This window comes from Dama dama, chromosome 19 (genome assembly GCF_033118175.1).
Source record: "Dama dama isolate Ldn47 chromosome 19, ASM3311817v1, whole genome shotgun sequence".
Taxonomy (NCBI): Eukaryota; Metazoa; Chordata; class Mammalia; order Artiodactyla; family Cervidae; genus Dama; species Dama dama.
Window position 1 is genome coordinate 75,526,783 of NC_083699.1, and position 26,876 is coordinate 75,553,658.

A 26,876-nucleotide genomic window follows, 5' to 3' on the forward strand; every position below is an offset into this window, starting at 1 on the left:
GGTATGTGCTAAGCATGGAATTGTGTGTCCTCAAAATCTATATGTTGAAGCCTTGACACCCAGCAGGACTGCAATTCGAGATGGGCCCTTCAGAAGATAGTTAAGGTTAGCTGAGATCATAAGAGAGGGGTGCTGGTCTGATTAGGACTGACAGCCTTATAATAAGAGACAGCAGAGCCCTCTCTCCACACGCATAGAGGAAAAGCCACACAAGGACACAGCCGCAGGGTGGCCCTGACAGGTCAGGAGAGAGCCCTCACCAAAATCAGCCAGCATCCAGTGTCTAGAATTGTGAGACAATAAATGTCTGTTGTTTAAGTCACTCCATCCATGGTGTTGTTTTTTTTTTTTTTTTTTAACAACAGCTTGAGCTGACCAATACAATATGAGAAGAGATTCTAAACTGCCTCTACTCCCTGCTTTTCTTTTCAATTATTCTTCCTAGGGTCTCCTTGGCAACTGTGCTGGGGAGGAACTCTGGCTACAGAAAGGGACCTGTCTGCCCTCTGCCCATCCCACTTAAGGGCAGCAGTAGAGGAGGAAGGAGCAGGATGCAGAGAGGAGGCAGTGTTCCTGGGCATCCTGGCAGGTTCACCAGAAGATGTTTTCAACCCGTAAACCTTTTCAAAAAACTATAGTAGCAGTAAGACAGACAAGGGTCCTATAGGTTTCCATTTTCATCCCATGCAGGGAAGCCCTTTCGAGGAGGCACATCTTTCAGAAACGAAGCTAGTGGGGGGATTTCACTGCCTCCTTTGGGGAGTGAGTCTCCATCGGGGCCTGGCCTCCGCCTACCCCCTATGAAGGTGTCGCCTCCGACCACCTCCAGCAGAGAGGTGTTCCGAAAGGCAGCCAGGAATGCAGCAGACACCTCCCGAACATCCACGTCTGCGAGGACCAGCAAGGTGAACTCCACCACGATGCTCCCGTTGGAGATGCGGGTCACTTCTATGCGCACCCCGCCTGTGTCCAGGTGCTGAAGCATGAAGGCTGGCAAGGAATTCCGCACCTTTAGAGAAACAGGGCTGGTGAAAAGAGCTGCCCGCTGAGAGAGGAGATAGAGTCCTCATTCTAAAGTGGCTCCTCTGGGGACTGTGGCCAGCAGCAGGGCTGGCCTTGGGGAAGACATCAAAGCCACGGGTCAGCTCTGGCCTGGTCCCTGTCTGCCAAGTCCCCAGACCCAGCACAAATACCAGTGGAGTCTGAGACAATGAGCCCTGTCCTCCCCACCAACCAGCCAGTCAGCATGGGGCTGAGTGCCAAAGCCCTACCCTATGGGGCTTGTAACCTGGAAGGGGGCTCACGAGGGCAGTTAGGATCTGCTGATCACTCTTGGCTCAGAGCCATGGGAGTGGGGGATGGCTGAACGAGTGGTCAAAGGGAGGGACACCACCTCCCACACTTGGTTTTTTCTAGAACAGTCCTTGTGATTCTCACACTGCAGGACATCCCCCTTTCTTTCTTGCCGCCTGCCTTTCCGGAGACTGCTTCCCTTGAGCATCCTAGTTGTTGTCATTGTTCAGTTACTCAGTCATGTCTGACTGTTCATGACCTCATGGACTGCAGGACACCAGGCTTCCCTGTCCTTCACTATCTCCCGGAGCTTGCTCAAACTCCTGTCCATTGAATCAGTGATGCCATCCAACTGTCTTATCCTCTGTCATCCTCTTCTCCTCCTGCTTTCAATCTTTCCCAGCATCAGGTTCTTTTCCAGTGAGTCAGCTCTTAGCATCAGGTAGCCAAAGTATTGGAGCTTCATCATCAGTCCTTCCAATGAAGATTCAGGACTGATTTCCTTTAGGATTGACTAGTTGGATCTCCTTGCTGTCTAAGGGACTCTCAAGAGTCCTGCCCTTATAAGCCTTGCTTATTATTCTATCAGTTTGGACAGAACCCTGTATGTAATGATAACCATAATATTCCATTCTAACCTATCATGGCCTAAATGCCTAGAAAACTACCCCCATCATATGATGAGCTTTGAGTGGTCCATATAGCGCAAATCTGCCATGGAAGAGCCCACCTCCATGGTTTGCCCTCATAAGAATACCTCATCTGCGTCTAAACTGCATGAGGTTCAGGCACAGGCTTGTGGATTCCCAGCCTTGGGACAGCCAGTGTGAGTATATCACCCACGAGAGACTGTGGATGCTCAGGAGACCCCAAAGCCTCCTGCAGTCACATGGCTGCCACCATTGTCGTTGGAAGAGCTGGTCTTCTCTATCTCTGTCTCTCTTTCTTTCTCTCTGGGATTTCCAGAGAGGGCTCTGTAGAGTCTTGGGTTAAAGTCACTCTTGTCTGAATTACAAGCCAGTCTCAAAGCAAAGTTCCAAGCCCCTTGCTAGAAAATGATAAAGAAAAAAGCAACAAATTATCCCACAACATCCCAAAAATGTGTCCTAATGTCCTACATAGGTGTTAAGTTGCACAGTTATTTGCAATGCAGAAATTCCAGATAGCAAACTGTCCCCCCAAATAGGCAAAAATATGAAATGCTTTCAAAAAGAAAGGTTAATCAAGGAACTTGAGTGGTAATGAAGCTGTCTCGTGAGGCCACTAGAGCCGTGTGATCTGATCTCAGTGATTGTTGCTTAATGTGATGTGTGTTGTTGTTAGGGGCCTTCCAGGTGGCTCAGTGGTAAAGAATCCATCTGCCAATGCAGGAGACCCAGGCTCAGTTCCTGGTTCAGCAAGATCCCCTGCAGGAGGGCATGCCAACCCATTCCAATATGCTTGCCTGGAGAATCCCATGGCCAGAGGAGCCTGGTGGCCAGGCTATAGTCGGTTTTCAATCACTAAGTTGTCTCTGACTCTTTGCAACCCCATGGACTAGAGCATACCAGGCTCCCCTGTCCTTCACTATCTCCCAGAGTTTGTTCAAATTCATGTCTATTGAGTCAGTGATACTGTCTAACCATCCTCTGCCATCCTCTTCTCCTTTTGCCTTCAATCTTTTCCAACATTGGGGTCTTTCCCAGTGAGTTGGCTCTTTGCATCAGGTGGCTAAAGTAGTGGAGCTTCAGCTTAAGCATCAGTCTTCCAATGAATATTCAGGGTTGATATCATTTAAGATTGACTGGTTTGATCTCCTTGCAGTCCAAGGGACTCTCAGGAGTCTTCTCCAGCACCACAATTTGAAAGCATCAATTCTTTGGCACTCATCCTTCTATGTGGTCCAACTCGTGATGTGCAACTATCCCAAGGAAGCTGGTGATACACACGTGAATCAGACCGTCAACAGCTCTTGAATCCATCCACACACTGGGCCAGGAGCTGGAGACCTCAGGATAAATAAAGCAGGATCCCAGGCCCCAAAGATCACCAATGGGATGGTTCCCGGAGGCAGTATGCCTATTTTATCAGTAACGCTGATGGGGTTGAAAAGAATCACCAAACATCACAGCCACCAGCATTGCTGAGGCTTCGTCCTGTTATGACTCCACCAATAGGTGGCACTGCCAAGCTCTCTCAGTTCTGCATCTTAAACTCCCGAAGTAAGGAAAACCTAAAATATCTCAGATGTCCTCTATGCCAGCGATCCCCAACATTTTTGGCACCAGGGACTGGTTCTGTGGAAGACAATTGTTCCACAGACTGGGGGGAGATGGTTTGAGATGATTCAAGCACATTACATTTATTGTGCCCTCTATCTCTATTATTATTACACCAGCTCCATCTCAGGTCTCCAAGCATTAGATCCTGGAGGCTGGGGACTCCTGCTCTATACAAACAAGATCTCAACAAGTGCATTCTCTATCCATCAAAGGGTAACCTAACCGCCAGCAAAAATAACATATTGCCACTATAAATAAATTGTAACAATATACATTCTTTGGGATGCCAAAAAATGCCAAAGGGGTTGCAGAGTGCACTGCAACAAAGAGAAGGAAAAAGAATTTTTTAAGGCTGGAATCACAGCAGCATTATTCCCAATAGCCAAAAAGTGGAAGCAACCCAAATGTTCATCAGTGGATGATGGCTAAACAGAACGTGGTCTGTCTTTATGGAGGAATATCACCTGGCCATAAAAGGGAATGAAGTTCTGATATTGATACAACAGGGATGAACCTTGAAGGTATTATACCCAGTGAAATAAGCCAGACACAAAAGTCATGTATTGTATGATTCCATTTCTTTGAAATATCCAGAACAGGCAAATGCATAGAGACGGAAAGCACACATCTGGTTCCAGGGGCAGAGAGGAGAGATGAAGAGATAAACTGGTTTCTTTCTCAGAGGATGAAAACATTGTGGAATTAGATGGTGGTGATGGCTGCGCAATTTTGCAAACCGTCTAAACCGCTGGATTCCGCACTTTAAAAGAGTGAGTTTTATGGTGTGTGAAATAGATCTCAATTTGTAAATGCTTTTCCTTTTTAAGGCACAGGGGAGACTTTCTGCTCCACAGGGTCCCACATCAGTAGAGACTTTGAACCAGAAACAACGCGAAGCAGAGGAAAAGGTGAGTCCCTCACCTGCTGGTGTGTCTGTTTAATGACAGATCAGAACACACAGGCCCCTCACCAGAGCTGGATGCCCCAGCTTCCTCCAGAAACGAGGAGTCCGTGGCCTTCCTCAGTCAAGTCTGAACCCCCATTGGCTGTTCAGGATGCAACCACCTCCCTCCTTCACATCCCAGGAGAAAATGAGGACCGATTCCACCAACTTACCGTCCTCAGAAAGAGCTCCAGGAAGGCCTGGGACTGCTCGCTGCTGGTGTTGCTGAAGGATTCTAAATACCTGACGTTCACTATTCTGACTTTCCCAATGAGCTTCTGAGCCGCTGCAGGATGGGGAATAAACATGTTTGCTATGGTAAGTGTCAGGTAACAGACTATCATCTTTGTCTCAATAGTAGTATTTTCACATCAGTCAGGAAGAACATCAAAGGGAGGCTGGTTTGCACTCTGTAAAGAAGGAAGAGCACCTGATATGTGCAGTGCAGAGACCTTGCTGGAGCCACAGAACCAGATCAGCCCTTGCAACTTGGACTCATCCAGCCAGCAGTGACCTCCCCTCCTCTAGCTTACCGTGAACTTGCACTTAGCACTCTCACCCACCATCTCCTCTCTAAATCCCAGGCCACAGTGAAGTCCTGCTTTAAAGCATATAAACAAAAGTTCTAGACATTTCTCACTGCACCCTAATGGGACATCTTAGGCATCACCTGAGGGGTGCACACCCCACCTCAGAGATAACTGCTACTGACTCTTGGATGGCTGCCCAAGATTTGATAACTAATCTGCAACACCAGGCCTGCCCTTGGCTGCTCAGGCAAGTTAGATATTCGAGAAAATATGTGGATGACAAATGCTAATGAGGAGAAAAGAGGAATATTATCTGAATATATACCTATCGACAAGAATCACTTTCACCATGGGACTGCCGTGGTGGTCCAGTGGTTAAGAATCCTCCTTCTAACACAGGGGACTCAGGTTTGATCCCTGGTTGGGGAACGAAGATCTCACATGCCTTGGGGCAACTAACCTGCACGCTGTACCTACTGAGCCCACACTCTGCAACTTGAGACACCCCTGTGAGCCACAAGCTCTCACAAGCTTGTGCAGAACACAAGCGCCACAACGAAGACCCAGCCCAAAAAACAAACAAAATCAGCTCCACCTCATCAGAGTGTACTAATACACCTGACTTGCTTAATTCTACTCCCCTCCCTTCTACTCTGCAGCCCTAGGCTCATCGTGGGGCAGACCCACAGATCTATCCATCATCATCTTTCCTGAAAGCCACGGCCACTAGGAGTGAGAGAGGTCAGAGAAATTGCATAGACCAGCACTGTACAAGTGGCATTAGTGGTGAAGAACCCGTCTGCTGATGCAGGAAATGAAACAGACCCTGGGTCAGGAAGAGCCCCTGGAGAAGGGAATGACTACCCACTCCAGTGTTCTTGCCTGGAAAATCCCATAGACAGACGAGCCTGGTGGGCTACAGTCCACGGAGTCGCAAAGAGTCGGACATGACTGTACCCATTTCCCTGCCGTATACCCACGAGGACACAGGTGATCGAGGGTCTGCAGCCTCTGCAGAGTCTGGAGCACTGTGCAAAGCAGCCTGTTTGCCCACCACCTGTCCCTGAAATGGGGCTTCCTTGGTGGCTCAGATGGTAAAGAGTCTGCCTGCAGTGCATGAAACCTGGGTTTGATTCCTGGGTTGGGAAGATCCCCTGGAGAAGGAAATGGCAACCCACTCCAGTATCCTTGCCAGGAAAATTCCATGGACAGAGGAGCTTGGCAGGCTACAGTCCGTGGGGTCACAAAGAGTCAGACATGACTGAGCAACTTCATTCATTCATTCATTTGTCCCTGAAATAAGCCCCCTCCCACATGGCCTTCGAACCCCAGCTGAGGAAGAAGCGAGCCAGGTGTTCCTACACTGAGAAGAAAGGAAAGCCAGCATCTACACATAAATGCAGCTGTTTTAAACCTTCACCCATTGAAAACCTCTGTCCTACTTTTTCTCCTCCCTTTAAGAACCCACAGTGACATTGTTCTAGAGCCTGTTACCTGTCCTCACTTTCAGTTGGGCTCTGGCACTTTCTTGCCCACACACTCTGGCCACGATCTCCACCAGGTACAGGACGCCGGGCTCCAGGCCTGACAGCGTGAGGCTTGCTTTCCGGGTCTGCAGGTGCACAGGGGTGCTCCGAGCAGAAACCAGGCTGAGCTGGAAAGTGGAGCGCAGGGTGGGATCCGCCGCCCAGGCCACGTGAAAGCCCGTGCTGGTCACATTGGAGACAGTGACCCTTCCGACAGGGACAGGAGCTGAGAAGTGGAATATAAATGCCCCTGATTAAAATCAATCCAAGGTTCCCAGTAACAGGAAGGATAAGCTTCACCCCACCATGTGGGGACACAAGCATCCTCAGGGGATGTTAAGCCCACTTGCCGCCAGCTGCACACTAGGGTGCAGGGTCCCTGGATTGCCCCCTGAGCCCTGGGCTCCCGGGCACGGCTCCCCTGCCCTCAGGTTGGCTCTGTGTCCACCCTGAGGTCCTGGGAACTCCAGAAATAAAGTTTTCTTCAGGAGGTTCTGGGCGGCTCCTCCAGGGGTCCCCCTCCTCAACCCCCAGGCAGACTTCCCAAGGAATCAGCCAGGTGGCCATTGCTGGTCACAGACCATTCCTGCAGGTGACTTGGGGCTGTTTATGCAGGCTTAAGAGTTTAGTCTGGAATCCAGCCTCGTGCAGCAGAGGACATGCATCAGTGGAGCCACAGTTGACAGTGGGTTCCATGTGGACGCAATCCAGGGTCAGACTGGCTTGGGGAACTCACACAAGCGTGCCAGGGCTATCTTCTTCCATGAGAGTCACGTTACCAAGCCCGTCTCCTTCTCAAAGTGACACCTGGCTCCTGGGGTATCACCCTGGACTATTGATGATGGCCAAACCTCTGCAGGTAATGGGTGATGTGGAGCTGCTGGGGGCGGAGTGGCTGGGGGCAGTGGGAGGAATATAGAACTGCTGGGGGACGGCAGCGGGCTTGAGGGTGAGCACTGCTGGGGTCTGTACCTGGATGAGGGGTGCAGCACTGCTGGGAGGGGCTTCAGCAGGCTGGGGGGTGCAGCACTGTTGGAGAGGTGCAGAAAGGTTGGGGCCCAACACTACTGGGGAGAAGTACCCCCGTGCTCAGTGCCCTTAATGCAACATCTGCTCGATTTCCTGCTCCTGCTGTTGGCCAACAGGGAAACAGGAAAGGGGAGGACAGGGCCAGAGAGAAAGAGGGGAGACCAACTTCTCACCCTAACTAGACTCGGAGCTGGCCTCCCGGGGACTGAGTGTGCTGCAGTGGGTCTACGCAGCAAAAAATGAGGGCCTACCCGGGGCTGCTGATGGCCCTGGACTGGGTGAGCCTTTGCTTATGGGGGCTCACACACCACATGGCTCCTCACAGCCCCAGACGCACTCTCCCTGACACTCACCGCAGGCCGGGGTCTTCAGAGATGCAGGCGTGGGGGCCAAGGGCTGGTCTGGAGAGCTGAAGGGCCCGGGGTCCAAGTTCTGCACCCACGTGGGGTCCAGAGGTGCTGGGGGTGTGTCCCTCATGGGGAGGCTGGAGTGCCACTCAATGTGGCCCGTGGGATCCGGGGCAGGAGTGGGCCAGAAGGGCAGCTCCACAGTAGAGTTAGGGGGTGACTGTCCAGGGGTGTCTGGAAGGCTGTCCGTGGCCCCAGGAGAGGAGCTATGGGTTGGTCCAGGAACCCTGGGGGAAAAGGCCACCCTGCTGGCTGTCCACTGGCCGGTCCCCGGGCCTGGGGCCACGCTGGCCTTCATGCCATGCCTGGTGCTGTTACCACCGTGGCTGCCCAAGCCACTGACTCCTCTCCTGGGTGGGAGCCCTAGGGTCCAGGCCTGGCCTGCTGCAGGGGTGCTCCATAGGTGTCCAGGGCTGGGGGACAAGGCAGGGGTCTCCAGACTGAAGGATGTTGCTTCTGTGCTGGGAACCGAGGCTGTGACCTCTGACACTGGAGATGGCACATCCACAGGGCTCTGCACGTCACCTGCCAAGACACAGCCAGGCTCAGACGGGGCATCTGGTCTACCCTAACCAAGTGCGCCCACCCCCCAGGGGACCTCGAGGGGGACACAGGTTGTCCCAGTGAGTGATTCAGAGTGTTTAAAAGGATCCATGTTTTTGGTTTCCCAAGAACTCTCTTTAAAGACCAGGGGGCTTCTTCATTTGACCAGTGAGGATGCCCCTACTGTGAGTAGGGGGTCCACCCAGTGGCTGCTGAACCAAGACATAAATGCAGGGCTTGGTTCCTGCAGGCCTCAGATGGGTGAATCTGGCGCTTGAGAAATTGGGACCATTTCCCCCAAATGTGTGCTCACTGTGGGGGTTGGTGCTGGTCACTCTTACCAGCCTGCTGGGCATTACACGTGTAAGAAAAAGGATGTGAGGGGAGTGACTGTGTGGGTCTCAAGAAGCAGGACAGTAAACACAGTAGGTAAGGACAAGAGGCTTGCTCCCTCGGGAAAAATTTGCTGCTGCTGCTTCCAGCCAGAAGGCTTTAGCAGGGATGGCAGAGCAGACAGGTGGCTGAGCACCTCCACTGCCCACCTGCCCCCAGAGCAAACATTGCTAGTCAATCACAGCACTGCGGATCTGTATATGACCTCCTCCTGCTTCTTAGCTCAGCACTCCAGGTATCCCCAACCAGCTGATCAGAACCACACCCTATCCCCAGAATCTTGAGGCCGAAATGTGCCTGGAATGGGACTCAGAGGCCTCACCTCAAGGCCTTCTCCTTGCTTACCTGGGCTCCTACACCTCTCAGGATGTGGGCCACCCAGGAAGGGGCCACCCTCTCCCTCCAGGGGTTTCATCATGACTTTCTCAGGTCTTTTCACTCAAAAGAATAATTTAAAATCATACTTTAAAACTGCATTGGTCCAGGGGCTTCCCTGGTAGCTCAGTGGAAAAGAATCTGCCTGTCAATGCAGGAGATACAAGTTCGATCCCTGATCCGGGAAGTTCCCACATGCCACAGAGCAACTGAGCCCGTGCACCTAAACTACCGAGCCAGTGCTCTAGAGCCCAGAGAGCTGCAACTACTGAAGCCTGAGTGCCCTAGAGCCCATGCTCTGCAACAGGCGAAGCCGCCGCAATGAGAAGCTTGTCTACTGCAAATAGTGCACGCGGCCGCACAGACCCAGCACAGCCAAAAACAAATAAATAAATTTTCTGAAAACTGCCTTGGTATAAAGACTACACTCATAATCGATATTTACTATTACTATATTAATTTTTTCTTTTGGTTTTAAAAGGAATTAAGTTATTCTCATGGGTTCCTAACAGTATGGTGGGCCCCAGGCCTTGTTCCCACCCTACTGGACGGAGGTCGGCCCTGCTCCAGCCCAGGCCCTCAGGGAAGGGGCTCAGCCCAGAGCTGGGGGTGGGGAAGCAGCGCACCGTCGCAGACCCGGCCCGGTCTGGAGGGGTGGGCATCCCTGGCTGTCCGGCACCGGCAGGTATATGAGCCCTCGAGGTTGATGCACTGGGCCTCCGGCGAGCAGTCGTGCTCCAGGCTGTCTGCACACTCGTCCCAGTCTGCGGGCGGGAGGGGGAGAGGACGTGAGTGAACACGGCCACGTGGTGAGAACACGGCAGAGGCTGCTCAGAGAACAGAGCGGTCGTGGCATCGAGTTCTTCGTGACCGTCTTTTCAGCAAATGCACGGAGGGCTGGGGCAGGGCGTCAGTGAGGCCCTGGCATCCAGCACCCGGTGTGGGGTGGGGGGCCCCGCACAGAGCCCTCCCAGAAGCTTCCATCTGAACCGAGGACCATCTGAACGGAGTGTCTGCCTGCCTCCATCGCTGTCTCATCTGGAGGAAAAAAGAAACTAGGCAACGTCGGTTCCCTTGGGGGTACTAGAGCCCACGGGCTTCCCTCATAGCTCAGTTGGTAAAGAATCTGCCTGCAATGCAGGAGACCGGGGTTCGTTTCCTGGGTTGGGAAGATTCCCTGGAGAAGGAAAGGGCAATCCACTCCAGTGGAAAATCCCATGGACAGAGGAACCTAGCAGGCTACAGTCCATGGGGTCGCAAGAGTCAAACACAACTTGGCGACTAAACCACCAAATCACCACCACCAGCGCCAACAGGTGTGAATATAGTCCCGTCTCGTTTATTCTTTGATCCCAAGGGGCTGTCTCTTCTCTCTGATGTGCCAGCCATCCCCTAATATTTAGTGTCCCAAGAAAGAAACAGAGAAATAACTGAGCCAGGAGGTGTCCAGTCACTACAACATGAACCTTCTGAGTCCCCGGACGGCCCTTGCAAACCTCCTCTCCAGGTCTGGGAAATGGCCAAGAGAGACTCAAAGGCCTCGAGCCACCAGAAGCCCTGAGCCTTCTGATCCGGGCAAGGTAGGCTGTTAAGTAAGCCCTGTAAATCCCCCCTCCCCAGGCCTGTAAATCCCCCCAAAGCCTCCCGTCCTTTCTCAGCCAGGGCCAGCTTTAGGGAAAACTCATCAGGAGCATCCCCTACTCCTTCTCTGGCCGCTCCCTCCCCTCCCCTCTTCTGGGCCCCCTGGTCACCCCTAGCCCCCATATGTGGCCCTACTGGAGCAAAGAATCTGATAGCTTTGGGCATGTTGACACATGACTGATCAATAAGGCGCTACAGGAGAGTAAGCAGGATAAAACCTTAAGGAAGAAAGACAAACATATATCACTTATATGGGAAATCTGAAAAAGAAAAAAGGTACAAATGAACTTATTTACAAGACAGAGAAAGAGTCGCAGATGTAGAAAACAATCTTATGGTTACAAGGGGAAAGGGGGAAGGGATAGACTGGGATTGACATACACAACACACACCCTACTGTATAATAAAATAGATAACTAAAAGGACCTACTGTATTGCACAGAGAACTCTGCTCGGTACACTATAATGACTGATATGGGAAAAGAATCTGAGAAAGAGTGGATGTATGTATACGTATTTCCAGTAGTTTTTCCAGTAGTCAGGTACGGATGCAATAGTTGGACCATAAAGGAGACTGAGCCATGAAGACTTGATCCTTTTGAACTATAGTGCTGGAAAAGACTCTTCAGAGTCCCTCGGACAGTAAGATCAAACCTGTCAATCCTAAAGGAAGGATTTCCTAAAGGAAATTATTCCTGAATCTTATTAGAAGGACTGATGCTGAAGATGAAGCTCCAAGACTATGGTCACCTGAATCGAAGAGCCGATCCATTAGAAAAGACCCTGATGCTGGGAAAGATTGAGGGCAGGAGGAGAAGAGGATGACAGAGGATGAGATGGTTGGATGGCATCATCAACTCAATGGACATGAATTTGAGCAAACTCTGGGAGAGAGTAAAGATAGGGAAGCCTGGCCAAGAGAGGCTGCAAAAGTTGGACACGACTTAGCTACTGAAGAACAACAAGTGTATATGTAAAACTAATTCACTTTGTTGTACACCTGAAACCAACACAACACTGTAAACCAACTATACTCCAACTTAAAAGTAAACAAAAATAAAGCACTCAAGCTGTATCTCCTGGGAGGAGCCAGGTGGGAGAACAGTCTTCCCCCAGCCCCAGAAATCCATCCTTCAGCCCAGGTCTGGCTCTGTGGGTCACTGCCTGTCCCACCCCCACGCCAAGAGAACAGGTGGCTCTGAGCAGAGTCACCCTCTGCCATCAGGGGAAGCTGGGTACCTTGAGGGGGCTGAGGGTCCCCATGAGGGGTGGTCACCAGCCCTCTGCACAGGTTTCCCAAGAGCTGCAGGGCAGGTTCCCTGGCCAGGCTCAGGGTGCCCACAGAGCCTGGACTTGGCCGGGCTTCAAGTGAAGATAAGGCATGTGTCCAGTTTTGTGCAGAGAAAGCTCTGCAGCCGGGGGCTCAGAGGCCCGTTTTGTGGTTCTCAGTTTTGCTTCATGTGATCTTCATGGAAGCAGCTCCGCTGAGACCAGCAGGCTCATCAGCTGATGCAACAGTTACACCCCAACCCTGGGCTCCCCGCAGGCCCAGATCTCCTGGAGTGCTGCCCAACCTCCAGCCTGCAGATGGCTCAAAGGTGCTGACAGTTAAGGCCAGGGCCGGAGCCAGGCCAGCCGGGGCAGAGGGCCACAAGGAGAGTGGAGGCCCCACTGAGACCTGAGTTCAATCTGCAGAGCTTCAGAGGTTATCTCGGGGAGGTGGTTGCCTGCTCACTCAGCCAGCACAGGGCTCATGAGCAAGCCGGAGCAACTCTGGTCTTGCACCAAAGCCCAGGGCCATACAGGTTTCAGCTTCGGGCCTGTGAGCCGTGGGAGCTGCTGAGCAGCCTTCATGCCTCCCAGATCGCCAGACGAGGATGCAGACAGGATCCCCTATGGGGCCTGCGCTCTGCTCCTGCTGGCAGGAAGCTGGGACGAGGGTGTGGCCCCCTGTCCAGAGGACGGGGTGGCCATGGGAGACTTGCAACTCCCCACACAAGTAACCCTCAGGAATGAGGCAGGGAGGCCCAAGGACAAACCACCCCATCCCTGAAAAGGTAGGCTCCTCGGGAAGCTCCAAGCTGTCTTGGAGGCCCAGGTGGCCTTTGGGGGTGGAGCCTGCCTGGCTAGAGCCCTCAGCCCTTCCTGGGGACCGGCATCAGAGTCTCACGCAAGGAGGCAGGTGGGCACAGAGACCTGGGTTTCTAACGGCAGCTGGCTCCAAAGGCAGCGCCACCAAAGGTGGGGAAAGAGCCCCCCATCAGCAGGTCAGGGGGATGGTGACAGTCCCGGGGCCAGGCTCCCCTGCCCATGCCTTCTCACTCTGCCCACAGAGGTGACAGGAAGGGACCCTGTGTCTGCGAGGCTGTCAGGAGCCCGTGGCCGATGGGAAGCTTTGGGGAGTGTGGCCAGACCTGTCCTGAGCTCACAGGAGGAGGTGTTGCTGCCCGGGTACTGCGGGGACCCAGGGGACCCCTCACAGTGAACAGTGCCAGCGTCAGGGCCGTGTTGGGCCAAGGTCTGCACACAGCATGACGGCATGAAGGGGCCACGTGGACACACGCGGAGGCCCAGTGGGTCGTCTGCGCTTGGAGCAGGTGAGCAGCACAGCCTTTCTGAGCAGAGTTTTAGGAAGGGGTGGGGGGCGAAGGCTGGAGAGACAAGGGAAACAAGGGGAAGGAGCAGGGGGGAGGACCGGCGGGGGACCATCCAGGCCCAAGAACTCTTCCGAAATACGGATGTAGGTCCTAGAGAAGTGTTACCCCGACGTGTTGGGCGGTGCTGTCAAAGCTGCGCCGGGCACCTGCTAACTGACCCCCATCCCAGCGCTCCCTCGTTTGCCCACAAGGTGAGATGTGTCCTCACCTTCCCATCTCCCAGATGAGAACACGGAGGCCCAGGAGGCAAAGCCCCCTGTACAGTGGCCCACGGCAAACCAGCATCAGAGCTGGGATTCCACCACATCCAGCCTCCCTCGCTGGGTAGTGTGGACAGGATCCGAGAACCAGGGTGCTGCTCAACACTGGGCCTCCCCGCACATGTACACCATCCCAGAGGAAGACCAGGGCACGTGGCCACCCAGTGACCAGGGGTAACAGACCTCGGGGACATTATGAGATTGTGACAATGTGACGGCCACGCTGCCGGGACCCGGTCATCTGCAAAGACCCTTCTTCCAAATACGGTCACATCTGAAGTTCTTTTATCTTGCAGGGTCACCGTTCAACCCACAGCCTCACTTGACAAGGATCGGGAGTAACTTAAGCCTTGATGCTGGGAGATGTGGGCTGGGGGGCACCTCGAGGAGGGCTGGGTCTTCCAAAGACAGTTCAGATCTGCCTCAGGTGGGCCCTGGGGGATCTACCCACAGGTTGCCTGGTGTCTGCCTGGCACTTGGCCTCTGAGCCCAGGCAGGCAGAGATCATCATGTTAGAGAGGGCCACCACCTTGTCCATTCCCGTGGGGGTGAGTGACAAAGAGCCGGCAGGCTAAGCAGGCAGTGTGCCCCAGGTGTGACACTCCAGCGGCACTTTCCCTGCCTTCTTGCTTTGGGGGAGGTTGAGACAGCAAGCCAGGGGAAACATAAAGATGGCAGAGGAATAGGACGGGGAGACCACTTTCTCCCCTACAAATTCATTGAAAGATCATTTGAACGCAGAGCAAACTCCACAAAACAACTTCTGATCGCTAGCAGAGGACATCAGGAGCCCAGAAAAGCAGCCCATTGTCTTCGAAAGGAGGTAGGACAAAATATAAAAGATAAAAAGAGAGACAAAAGAGTTAGGGATGGAGATCCGTTCCGGGAAGGGAGTCTTAATAGAGGAAGTTTCCAAACACCAGGAAACCCTCTCACTGGAGGGTCTGGGGGAAGTTTTCGAATCTCAGAAGGCAACCTAACCGGGAGGAAAAATAAATAAAATCCACAAGTTACATGCCTAAAAGCAACTCCCAGCAGAAAAGTACCCCAGACGCTCACATCCGCCACCAGCAAGTAGGGGCTGAACGGAGAGGAGCGGGCAGCATTGCTTAGGGTAAGGACCGGCCCTGAATGCCCTGAGGGCAATCGGAGGCAGCTAACATGAGATAGCAACCTAAACTGTGGGATAGCAAGAGAGAGAGAATTAACCTGCAAAGAGACAGCAAGCCAGAAGGGACTGAGCTCACAGGAGCTGGCAGCACCCACTCAGGGTCTCGCTCCACTGTGGAGGGGCTGGTCAGCCATGCCCAGACTGAGCCCCACACAGGCTCTTTGATGTAGAAACTGCAGTGCCCTCACCATGCGAGGCAACTGCATCCCCAAGTCGACAGCAAAACCTTCCTGACGTGACAGCTCACTGTCTCTGTCGTCTCTGTATCTCTGTCTCTCCAAGTCCCTGTCTCTCCCCACCTGGTCCACTCTGGATCCCCTGTATCTCTCTCTCTGTCTCTCGGTGTCTCTGTCTCTGTCCTATCCTTGACTCTGACCCCCCTGCCCCCCCATCTCTCATGCCCCTGCCCCCGCCCTATTTCTCCACCTCCCCCTCTTCCCTGATTCGTGACTTCCTGCATCACCAAGTCAAATTACAGGTGTTCGGGTTGATGACACAGACCCCCATGCTGGCGCGTCGCACAGCAGCCAGGCGGCGCTGGGCCCCCACGCACACCCAGGAATCTCCTGCCCTTGTGCCCCTTGTGATTCCTCCAGCCTGGTTCTGCCCTGGGTTCCAGGCCCACTGCAGGTGAGAGGCTCCATCCAACGGAGTGAGTGACTCCAGGCCCCGCAGGTCACTTCTCCTGTCAGAAACAGGAGGTGTGGGATGCACGTGGGCTCCATGGTTTGGGGAGGCTGGCCCCAGGCCCCAGTTCCCAAGGAGGAACACAGAATAAGGACTCACATTTCATTTACTTTATCTACTTTTTGGGCTTCCCAGGTGGCTCTAGTGATTAAAACCCGCCTACCAATGCAGGAGACACAAGAGACCCAGGTTCTATCCCTGGGTGGGGAAGATCCCCTGGAGAAGGGCATGGCAACCCACCCCAGTATTCCCGCCTGGAGAATCCCACGGATGAAAGAGCCTGGTGAGATATTGCCCATAGGGTCCCAAAGAGTCGGACATGACTGAAGCAATTTACCACCACCACCACCATCTACCTTTTGGAATAAAGTGAATGTTGGCCAGAACTGATGCAGCCTAGACTCAAAGGCATCAGGGTGGCATGCCCAGTGTGCGGGGAGGGGGACCCACCTTGCACGCGCGTCCCCCGCTGGTCAACCTGGAACACGGTGTTCGCCCACAGAGCCGGGAGCAGAGGGGCCAGCGTGGACACGCCCACTGGGAACTCAGGGTCCCACATGGTCAGCCTGAGCCTCACCACCACGCTTCCGGTCCGGAGAGACACGACCTGCAGCCTCAGCTTCCCTCTTCGGTACAAGTCGGAAATGGCCGGCGGCAAGGAGGCGGCGACCTGGCCCGGGAGAGGCGACAGACACTCAGATGGAGCGGACTTTTCCATCAAGGTCTTCAAAACTGCTCATCGGGGCCCCCAGAGTGGCACTTGGATGGCGCACAGAATCCATGGGTCCCCTTCATGACCAAGAGGAGGTTCCCACTCACCCACCTCTTGGGGCAACAGTGTCGCCCCCCAGATGACTGGAGCCCTGGGAGTGTGGGCCAGGCCTTGTCAGTCTTTCTGAGGATGCCGAGACCATGACAGTCAACTCCCCATCCTGCAGCCCTAGATGCACGGCCCACTCCCTGTGCCCTGGAAACCGGTGTGAAGGTTAATGTGTGTGTGAGAAACAAGCAGATAATTGGGTTGACTGGTGGATTGGTGGAATGACCAAGAGGAGCAATCTCATGGCTCTTTGGCACTGTCCCCCATCCCTGGGCTCTATCCCCAGGAAACACAGGACCAAACAGGTGCTCAGGGCAGCCTGTGCCGGAGCAAGGAGACCCCAACCCTACCCCACCACTCCTGCACCCACAGGCCAAGCACTGCTAAAAAGTAGGAAGAATTCTCCAAGAAAGGTCAAAAACTGACCCCTGCCCCCGCAGGTGAACATAGAGAGGCAACCCTCCTTCAGTCTGTCCCATTTCCACACATTCTGCAAGTAGAACTTGCAGAACTTCTTTCTTGCTCCAGAATATCTTTCCAAGACACGTGTGTGATGAATGCCTTGGGAGAGAGAGAGGATGGCCCAATCCAGAGCAAGGGCAGATCAATTCACTGTCTGATGTCACAAAGATAACGTCTCTTGGGACCTCCCTGGTGGTCCAGTGGCTAAGACTCCAGGCTCCCAAAGTAGGGGGCCTGTGTGCGATCCCTGATCAAAGAACTACAAGCCACATGTCACAGCAAAGTAGATAGAAAAATAAAAAATAAAAGCAAATATATTCATTGGAAGGACTGATTCTGAAGCTGAAGCTCCAGTACTTGGCCACTTGATGCAACAAGCCTATTCATTGGAAAAGACCCTGATGATGGGAAAGATTGAGGGCAGGAGGAGAAGGGAGTGACAGAAGATGAGATGGTTGGATGGCATCATTGACTCAATAGACATGAGTTTGAGCAAACTGTGGGAGATGGTGAAAGACAGGGAAGCCTGGCGTGCTGCAATTTATAGGGTCGCAAAGAGCTGGACATGACTCAGCAACTGAGCAATAGCAACAAATATTAAAAAAAAGATAAGGTCTCTTTCTGCAAGGTTTAGGTAGGTTTGCATGGGGATTGTCAGCAGTGATGCAGAGGTCCTGCATGTGCATCAACCACATGCAGAGGAAACTAAGTTCCCTCTGTGTCACCCGCTCGGGACTTGGGGGCCAACAGGGGACCTGGCACCCATCTGATGCTCATGCTGCCTGCTCTGCTGTGAGCAATGAGGTCCTTATCTCTGACCCAGGCATCTCGTGTCCTCTGCCAGCATCCATCCAATAGTCTAACTTACTAGCTTGCAGGCAGGGCGAAATCCTAGACCTTTCATAGTTTCTGACAGTTCAGCATTTTGTTCTTTTCTCCTACTCAGCTTATGAGGATAGATGGTAGTTGCTGCTGGCCCTGTTCTCCCAAGCCTTGTGCTGGTGACTCCGCTCAACCCCAGGGAGGGACAGATGCTGTGATATCTGGTAAATACGTCTTCAGTAAAGCTGCCCCAAAGCAGGAGAGTAGCAGTCCCAGACCCTCCCAGATGGAAGGTTCAACAGAAAACCCAGCTAAGCCATCAAGTGGTCCAGCCCATTTGAATCCAAGATGTTTTGGCCCCAAATCTAGGTAAGTTACCCATAAAAGGGGCATTTTGAGTAATTACCATGGGATTTGAGACTGCCCCCTCCCCAGCCCTGGTGACAGGCGCTCATCCCACACCCGCACTGGCCTCTTGTTGGGTTTCTGGCTCAGACCCTCAGAAGCCCCTCTCCCAGGCTTTACCTCATGCATCAGTTGCTGGGAGAAGTCCTGGAACTCGGGGCTCCCGTGGTCCAGCAGCCCCTCTGTCATGCTGCGGTTTAGGATCCTGACCATGACTTCAAACACTCGGGCATCTGAGAGAGATGATAATGGGAGTTAGCTGAAATCCATGAGATTTTCTGTTAACATTTTCCAGTTTCCCTTACTCTTTGGAGGGGGAGGCTTTAGAAAACAGATTGAGGCATGAGTCTCAGGTTGGTGGCCAGATTAGGAGAAACCAACATAAGGAATATGATATGTCTACACTGGCATGATGAAAACTCAGACTCAAACACACACCTTTAGAGCCAGAGCAGGGGAACGAGGTATAAATATCACATGGTACACAGCAGCGGGAACTGGTCAACCAGCCATGTAGGATATGAAGACCCCTTCCTCCAGCACCTCCTCACAAGATGTGGCCACTGCTTTCCTTGGCCTGGATCACAAGCACATGTCCCACCCTCTCAGATGACCAATTCATCCTAATTTGCCCAGGAGTTTCTGGTTTTCTCAAAATAAAACTCCCACCTCTCCAGGGCCCACTCCAGGGCAAAATGGTAGGGTTGGTCACCCTACAAGGAAAGCATCCTTTCCTGTGGACATAAGTGAAGATGGAAACCTCAAGGTGGGATGTGGGAGCTTACATACATCTCTTTTGTTATCAAGAATGAAGCCCACACCCACAGCAGGTGCTGCAGCAGCTCTAATGACCTACAGGCCATTCACACTCCTTCCCCACCCTGGCTCTCCACTAGCCAGCAAGGGCAGAATTTATCGCCACTGCATACACACAGCCCCAGAAATGTCCCCAAGGTTGAATAGTGCCCATTTCTGGACCAGGGCTCCTCTGAACCTTCTCCCACCTCAGCAAGAGAAACGAGTGAACCTTGAGGCCCAGGATTCCTGAGCCCCAGCCCTGCCCACATCACAGAGCCTCCTGAGTGGTTGGTATCCACCAGTGCTTAGGGAACCTGGATTCACCATGAGGCCCTGGGTCTCCACTGCTACAATAATCTCCACTGCCTCCAACATAGCAGGCTTGTACCAGTGTCTAATTAATTACCTAAGACCTCTAAAGCCAATCAAGCTTCTTTAAAAAAGAAAAAAAGTTCTGCAAATAGAAGGCATTTTTGCAATATAGAGAAGGAAAGAGAATCAGCTGGGGAATGAATAAGCTGGTAATCAGGAGTCTTCTGGAATCTTCCAAATTATCTATCCTGCATTGGAAGGGAGGGTAGGGGGCAGTGGGAGTGGAGGGAGCTACGTCTTCCTACTACAGGTCCTAGCAGAGATGAATTTGTGCTGCGATGTTGGCTCCGTAAATGGTCACGTCTGAGGCAAGCTGGGGGGAGGTAGAGGGCAGAGGGTGGAAGACAGAAGCCAGCAGGGACTCGGAAGGGCTAGACCACTCCCAGGATGGTCCACAGGGATGAGCTCCTCCCCATGCCAGTCTCCTCAAAGGGAAGCAAGTGCTCCCCATTTTCTCCATGGAACAATTTGAAAATAAAACAAGAAGAGGAGATGGCACCAGTTTGGAAATTGGAGGCTTGTGCAAAGCCAAGGGCTTACATTTTTTGCATGACTAGGGTTCTGGCGGCCCTCTGGGTAGGGACCTGTGCTGTGCGCTTTGACAGTTTCACATGGGGCAGCCCTGAATCGGTTCACAAAGGGTGTAGGACTGCTTCTTTCATACCTCACTTATTTCAGTCATGGGCATTATCCCTGTGCATGAAACTGACCCCCATAGGGTCTTTTCCTCTTTAAAAAAAGTTTTATTTTATATTGTAGTACTGAACTGACTGACTGAAAGTTGATTAACAATGTTATGTTAGTTTCAGGTATAGAGCAAAGTGGTTCAGTTATGCATATACATGTATCTATTCTTTCTCAAATTCTTGTCCCATTTAGGTTGCTACATAATATTAAGCAGAGTTCCCTATGCTATACAGGAGGTCCTTATTGGTCATCCATTTTAAATATAGTAGTGTGTACATGTCGATCCCAAACTCCCAACATATCCCTCCTCCCCACCCTTTCCTCATAGGGTCCTTCATGCAGGGATTTCTGCCCTTTGCCTGCTCAGAACCCCTAGGCTGGGGCTCTCCCCTTCTCTGGTCCCCAGAATGTCTCAGAGCCCACTGTCCCCATGCACACTTCCTTGTCCTGATGCCAGGGGCCAGCCTAGGAGGGAACTCCCCCACCCCCGGGGACCAAACACGACAGAGGTTTCTAGAACCCAGCACCACTGAGACCAGGCAGCAGGGAGGTGGCCAGTGTCAGCCACCAGTCAGAGTCATACGGATACTGGAATCCCCAGTTCATGAATATGTTGTGTTTATTTGGGGGGGAAAAAGTGTCTTCAGCTCTAGTTCACTTGGGGCCTCACTCTATCTGACTGCTTCATGCATCCCTCAAACCCCAGAAAGATGAGGTCTCCATAGAGCCCTCATCACCCTGTGTCAGGAGAGCCCTCAATCAGGGTGAGGTGCTGGGGAGCGAGGAAGCCTGTGCAGACAAGGAGTGCAGTGACCCTGCTCCGGGACGTGGAGCACGCCCACTGTCCCCCTCCCAGGAGGGGTGAGGTCAGGCCAGGGACCGCCCCTGCTCTGCCCACAAGAAGCACAATGATTTGAATTTCTAGGGCCAACAGAACTGGGCTAGACTGAGAAACTCACAGGTGATGGGGATTTTGGACGTGGCCTTACCAGTCCTGACAGTGACCATGGCAGTGATGTTGGCCCCACACGCCTGGTAGCTGGTCTTCACCCCATACCTCACTCCAGCCTCCAGCCCGGCCACCTCCAGACTCATCCCGGGGGTGCTGGCACTCCTGAACAACTCTTCACCCCGGTAAACCTGCACCCAGAAAGTGTGGTTCTGGGTGGAGTTTAAGCTCCAGGACACTTGAAAGCTGCTGCTGGTGACGTTGAGGATCACGAGGTCTCTGATGGGAGGGTAATCTACAAAAGGGTAGAATGAGAAAGATGCAGAAAACATCAGAGGGAAGCAAAAGAAGCAAAAGTCAAAAAGTGAACCAACATCAAACTGAGAAGCTGCTGCCCAGAAAAGGAAACCAGCCACAAAATGAAAATGTAACCTACAGGCTGGGAGAAGATACCTGTAAATTATTTACCTGACCAGGGGCTAATATCCAAAATATATAGGAAATCATACAACTCAATAGCAAAAAAATATAATACTCCAATTTATAAATGGATGGAAGATCTGAATAGACATTTTTCCAAAGAAGACATACAGATGGTCAACTGGTCCAAGAAAAGATGCTCAGTGTCACTAATCATCAGGAAACAGAAATGAAAGCCACCCTGAGGTAGCAATTCATAAGTGTTAGAATGGCTATTATTAAAAGGATAAGAGATAATAAATATTGGCGAGGATATAGAAAAATGGGAAACCTCTGATGGTTTCAGGAGTGTATATTTATCTTCAAACTCATCAAGTCATGTGCGTTAAATACATACAACTTTTTATATGCCAATCACACCTCAATAAAGTGATTTTAAAATGTGAAAAAAAAATATGAGGACCCCCATGCACTGCTGGCGGGAATGTAAATTGGTGCAGCCACGATGGAAAACAGTATGGAGTATCCTCCAGAAAAGAAAAATAGAACTACCATATGACCCAGTAATTCCATTCCTGGATATTGATCTAAAGGAAACAAAATCACTAGCTCAAAGAGACACCTGCACCCCCATGTTCATTGCATCATTATGTACAATAACCAAGCCATGGAGATAACCAACTTGTTTTTATAGCTGCAATCAAAACACATTATGGTGTGTGATAGACAGAATTGTGTCCCCCTAATATTCATGTGTTCGGGTCCTAACTCCAATGCCTCAAAATGTGGCTGTATTTGAAGGCAGAGTCTTTAAGAAGTTATTAAGTTAAAGTGAGGTCATTAGGCTAGATCCAACCCAGTGTGACTGGTGTCCTTATAGGAAGAGGCAATTAGGACACAAACATGCAGAGAGATGGCCCTGTGAGGACACAGGGAGAAGACAGCTATCTACATGCCAAGAGGCCTCAGAAGAGTCATGAGTTGTGTCTGACTCTTTGTGATCCCGTAGATTGTAGCCCTCCAGGCTCCTCTGTCCATGGGAATCTCTAGGCAAGAATACTGGACTGGGTTGCCATGCCCTCCTCCAAGTGATCTTCCCAACACAGATTGAACCCGAGTCTCCTGTGTCTCCTGCTTTGGCAGGCGGATTCTTTATCGCTGAACCACCAGAAAAGCCTGTCTACTGTTTAAGCTCCCAGTTTGTGACGTGTGTCATGGCAGCCTGAGCAGATTAACACACGGTGTGAGCTTTCTGCGCTACGTTTATCTCAACACAAAATCAAAGGGCCCGCTCTTCTGATTCACAAACACTTCATCACTTGCCTGTGGATTTCTGCCTGGCTAATTCATTCCCAAAACAATGGCCCGGTAGGGAAGCAAGACCAGACAGAGTCAGGCTGAGGTGTTCTGTGTTTTCATATCGAAACTCATGTTTGAAAGACCAACACTTGAATATAACAACCAAAATATATTTTAATACTCACATAGAATTAAATCCCTTTTGTGGGAGAAAAATTCTGGCCTTATAGCAAGCAACTGGACAACATGAATTATACAAAAAGTAGGGTGGCCAAAAGTCTAGGCACCATCACTTTTACAGCAGAATTTGAGTTCAATAAGAAACAAGCAAGAAGCCGATTCTTTTTTTTAATCTTTTGTAAAAACCATACTAGAGAATAAAGAATTAAAATATGCATTGTTTCCAAAACCCTTCTTATATGGATTCATAGGGTATATGTTTTCAAATATTATAAAAAACGTCTTTTCAGACAAAGGTGTATGCTTCCTTTTAGTAAAAATTATCACTGGTACAAGTCAACCATCTCCCTTTTTGCCTTGGCTGCCAGGAGGCTCAGGATCAGATCGGGGTCCCACCCTTGCCCTGCAACCCGGCCCTGCGTGTCCTCCCTGGGCTGCCCTTTAGAAATAGCAGTGCCCAGTGACTCTGCTTCCCCCCCAGAAACCCTTGCAAGGCTCCTCAAAGCAGAGGGTATACCCTAGTGGATGCTGGAGAGACAGGCGAACCCAGCTTCCCTCCATCTAAATTCCCGCAGCTTCCTGAGACCTCTCCTCGCAGGAGGAGGGAGCCTGTACGCTACACGTCAGTCCTTCGCACGGAATCATCCAGTGTTCGTCGGTGCCTTTGTCATACAGACAGTTTTCATTCTTTACAACACCATCTTTTGTTTCAGCTGAAGATTGGCCAACAGCTCAGACCCTGAGACCACAGGTCTTATTCCCACATCCCCAACCCACTGGGACCCTGAATCCAGACGGTCACCTGCTGCGGGTCTAACAACCACAGAGCTTTCAGGTCTGTCCCCAGGAACGTGAATCACTGAAAAAGTAAGGAAAAGCTACAACTTTCCTAGAAATCTGCTAAAAGCAATGCATGATCTGATTCACGCAGTCAAACCACACAACACCAAATATGTTTTCAATCCCACAAATGGTAACACAACACCCACCAAACAGGACAATGGGGCTGAGAATGAGGCTTGAGGCCTGGGCAGCGGCAGCCAGCTCTCATCAGGGCTCCGACCCCACACCCCGGCTGTCATTCAGGCATCACTGGGCAGGGAACTGCAAACAAATCCATGTTTAGGGCTTGTGTGTGGCCCTTTACAAGCACGTGCTACAGAGAGTGTCTCCAGGGCTGAGGGAAATTAAAATAGAAAGTGTCTCCTAGTTCTTGGAGAGAACTCCCAGGAGCTGAGAGTATCAGGCTGGCTGGAGACACATTCAAGGGTATTTTGGGGTTTTTTTCAAATGTATTTTTTTTTGGCCTTGCTGTGTAGCATGCAGGGGTCTTAGGGATTGACCCAGGGACTGAATTCATGTCCCCTGCAGAGAGTGCAAAGTCTTAACCACTGGACCACCAGACAAATTCCCGTCTTCACTGTTTAAATTAAGATACCAGTGGGTCCCTGGGTTATTGGGCTGAGGAGCCATCAAAGGCCATATCGATGACTGTGAACCCCTCCGAAGCTGCCATCTATCTGTGGTTCCTGCAGTGAAGATGCTGTGGGTACGTGGCCCTCTCATCCACAGACATAAATCCTCCCTGCAGACAATGCTACCTCATTTGTGCAGCTATTGTTGCTCAATCGCCCAGGCCTGTCCAACTCTGCGACCCCATGGACTGCAGCATGCCAGGCCTCTCTGTCCCTCACCGTCTCCCAAATAGTGAGGTGTAGCTTTCTCCAATGGAGACATTTGCCATTGTCCAGATTCAACTGTGCTTGACCAACTCCAGGGGCAATTTCATATGGTTTGATGTTTATTGAGCACCTACTGTGCCCCCAGGCAGTGACGGAAACAAAGATGGGTTAATGTCCACAGCAATACCAGACGCATGCATGGGACATGCCAGCCAGTGTGGTTGGCATCATATCAGCAGAGGCGACACAGTGTATGGGAGCGCCCCCTCCATGACTCCATCACACTGCTGGCCAAGCTTTCGGTGACACATTTAGAGATGCCATTGGCTGAGAGCTGTTGCACAGGACATGTCGTACCACACAGCCTTTCCAACAATACCAGGTACTACTATGATCCCATTTTACAGAGGACAAAACTGAGGCCCAGAAAGGTCAAGGAGAAAGTAAATGGCAAAGCTGTCCAATAACTAATGACAAAGTTCCCTGCCCCCTGCCCTGTGCTGTACTCCTAAATGATCCCATCACCGGGAACAGACTGACCTCCAAAGACACCAGCTCCCAATCCCTAGAACCTGCAAATGTGACCTTATTTGGAAAAAGAGTCTTTTCAGGGGTGATGAAATTAAGGGTCTTGAGAAGAGACGGTCCCGGATTATCCAGGTGGGCCCTGAGTGCAATCACAAGATGGGAGAGTGAACACACACACACAGAGGAGGAGACCACGTGAAGAAGGAGCAGAACTGAAGATGCTGTGTCGGCCTCGAAGGTGGGAGTGATGTGGCCACAAGCCAAGGACTTCGTGCTCCCCCAGAAAGAGGGAGATACAAAGCAGGGGTCTCCCTAGAGCTTCCAAAGTGGACCTGCCCTGCCAACACCTTGACCTGGACCCAGGGATAAGGATGACAGGCTTCTGCCCTTCCGAACTGCGGGAGAACAAATCTCTGTTGCTTTAAACCCCTAAGTTTGCGGCGCTTCATGATAGCAGCCCCAGAAAATGAATCCACCTCCCCAGTCTAAGTAGTTTTCAAGGCAGCTGTTGGCGAGACAGCACAGCTGGTTGGAAAGTTCTCCATGTTGCTGCAAAACCAGCCAACTTCTGACACGCTAAGGCCACTGCCTCCCTCTTCTGTGGACAGACTCTGAGATACTGTAAACTGGAAATAATCCTTCGTTTCTGAACCTGCCGCCTTCCCTCTGACTTGGATTTCAGTTTATCGGCCAGGACACTTTTTGTCGCTGCCGCCGGCTTGGCAATGCCCCTCCCTCTTAAAATGTGGTCCCAGAAAATAAATCAGTCAATTCTCAACTGCGAGTGATCCCAGGGTACCCCTGCCCTGTGGCTCTCCCCAGGCTACAGCTGTGAATCTGAATTCAGGAGTCGACATTGATCTCATGAGGCACATTGGATTGTCTGCGTCCACGGGTCTCAGCCCTCGTTTTTTCCAGGCAGCCCTGACCCATGTCTGGTGGGGCAGGAAGGTTGATGCCGGTGCCATGACCTTTCCCGTATCTCCTGTGTCAGGCTCCGTTCATCTTTAACCCCTGGACCTCTCAGTTAGACACCTGAACCTTATGAAAGTAGAAACACTGAGGGCCAGAGCCAAGGTGTTGAGCCTTCAATTGTCAAAAAGCTGATTGCAGATCAGGCATGTGAACTTGAGTGGCCGTCTTTGGCAGCCTGCCTTCCTCAAGCAGCAGACCCAGAACAGTTATTTACCAAGATGCACACCATCATCAGGCTCCAACTGGGAAGGGACCGTGTTGAAGGGAGTTAGGATGACCCTTGAATCCAGTTTCATCCATCCTAAATGCAGAACACGTTCCTGGAACATTAAGTGCAAACTGGGCGACATCTCTTACAGTTTTTGCTTTATGCAAGAATCCAGCTGCCCCGTGTGTCATTAATTGGGTGACTAATTTCACAAGAAAAGCATCTGAGATTTGTGCTGTATTTTCCATGGATTTATACCTCTAACTTGTTCCAGCAGATAGCTCATTTATTATATTAGCTTCTAAATTTAAAACATGTGCTGTTTCCCTTAGCCATGTGCAATTGGAATTCACTCTAAATTTCTGATCTGGAGACACTAGCTATGTCTTTCCTGCCCTGTTGGAAGTGAATTTGGGGCAGTTTGCTTTCTCTGTTTATGTTCAGCTATCGGGTGGCCCTTTATCTTGAGGGAAACTTACAATGCAACAGCATGGCAGTTTGGTAGTATTTCTCTCTGTAAATGGAGCCTGATGTTTTTGCAGATGCCTGAGCA

The 26,876-nt window shown here is 51.5% G+C and overlaps 1 protein-coding gene across 1 annotated transcript in view; it reads right to left on the minus strand.

Moving 5' to 3' along the window:
• The window catches only part of UMODL1 (uromodulin like 1), a 75,963-nt gene that overhangs the window by 22,040 nt on the left and 27,047 nt on the right, over positions 1-26,876 (minus strand). Inside the window, exons 7-14 of the mRNA XM_061168050.1 lie at positions 21,072-21,326; positions 18,346-18,458; positions 16,167-16,386; positions 9,927-10,064; positions 7,936-8,514; positions 6,522-6,779; positions 4,671-4,783; positions 796-1,009 (exon numbers count right to left, since the gene is read on the minus strand). Of these exons, the coding sequence (XP_061024033.1) occupies positions 796-1,009; positions 4,671-4,783; positions 6,522-6,779; positions 7,936-8,514; positions 9,927-10,064; positions 16,167-16,386; positions 18,346-18,458; positions 21,072-21,326 (1,890 nt within the window). The remainder of the gene's footprint in view (positions 1-795; positions 1,010-4,670; positions 4,784-6,521; positions 6,780-7,935; positions 8,515-9,926; positions 10,065-16,166; positions 16,387-18,345; positions 18,459-21,071; positions 21,327-26,876) is intronic.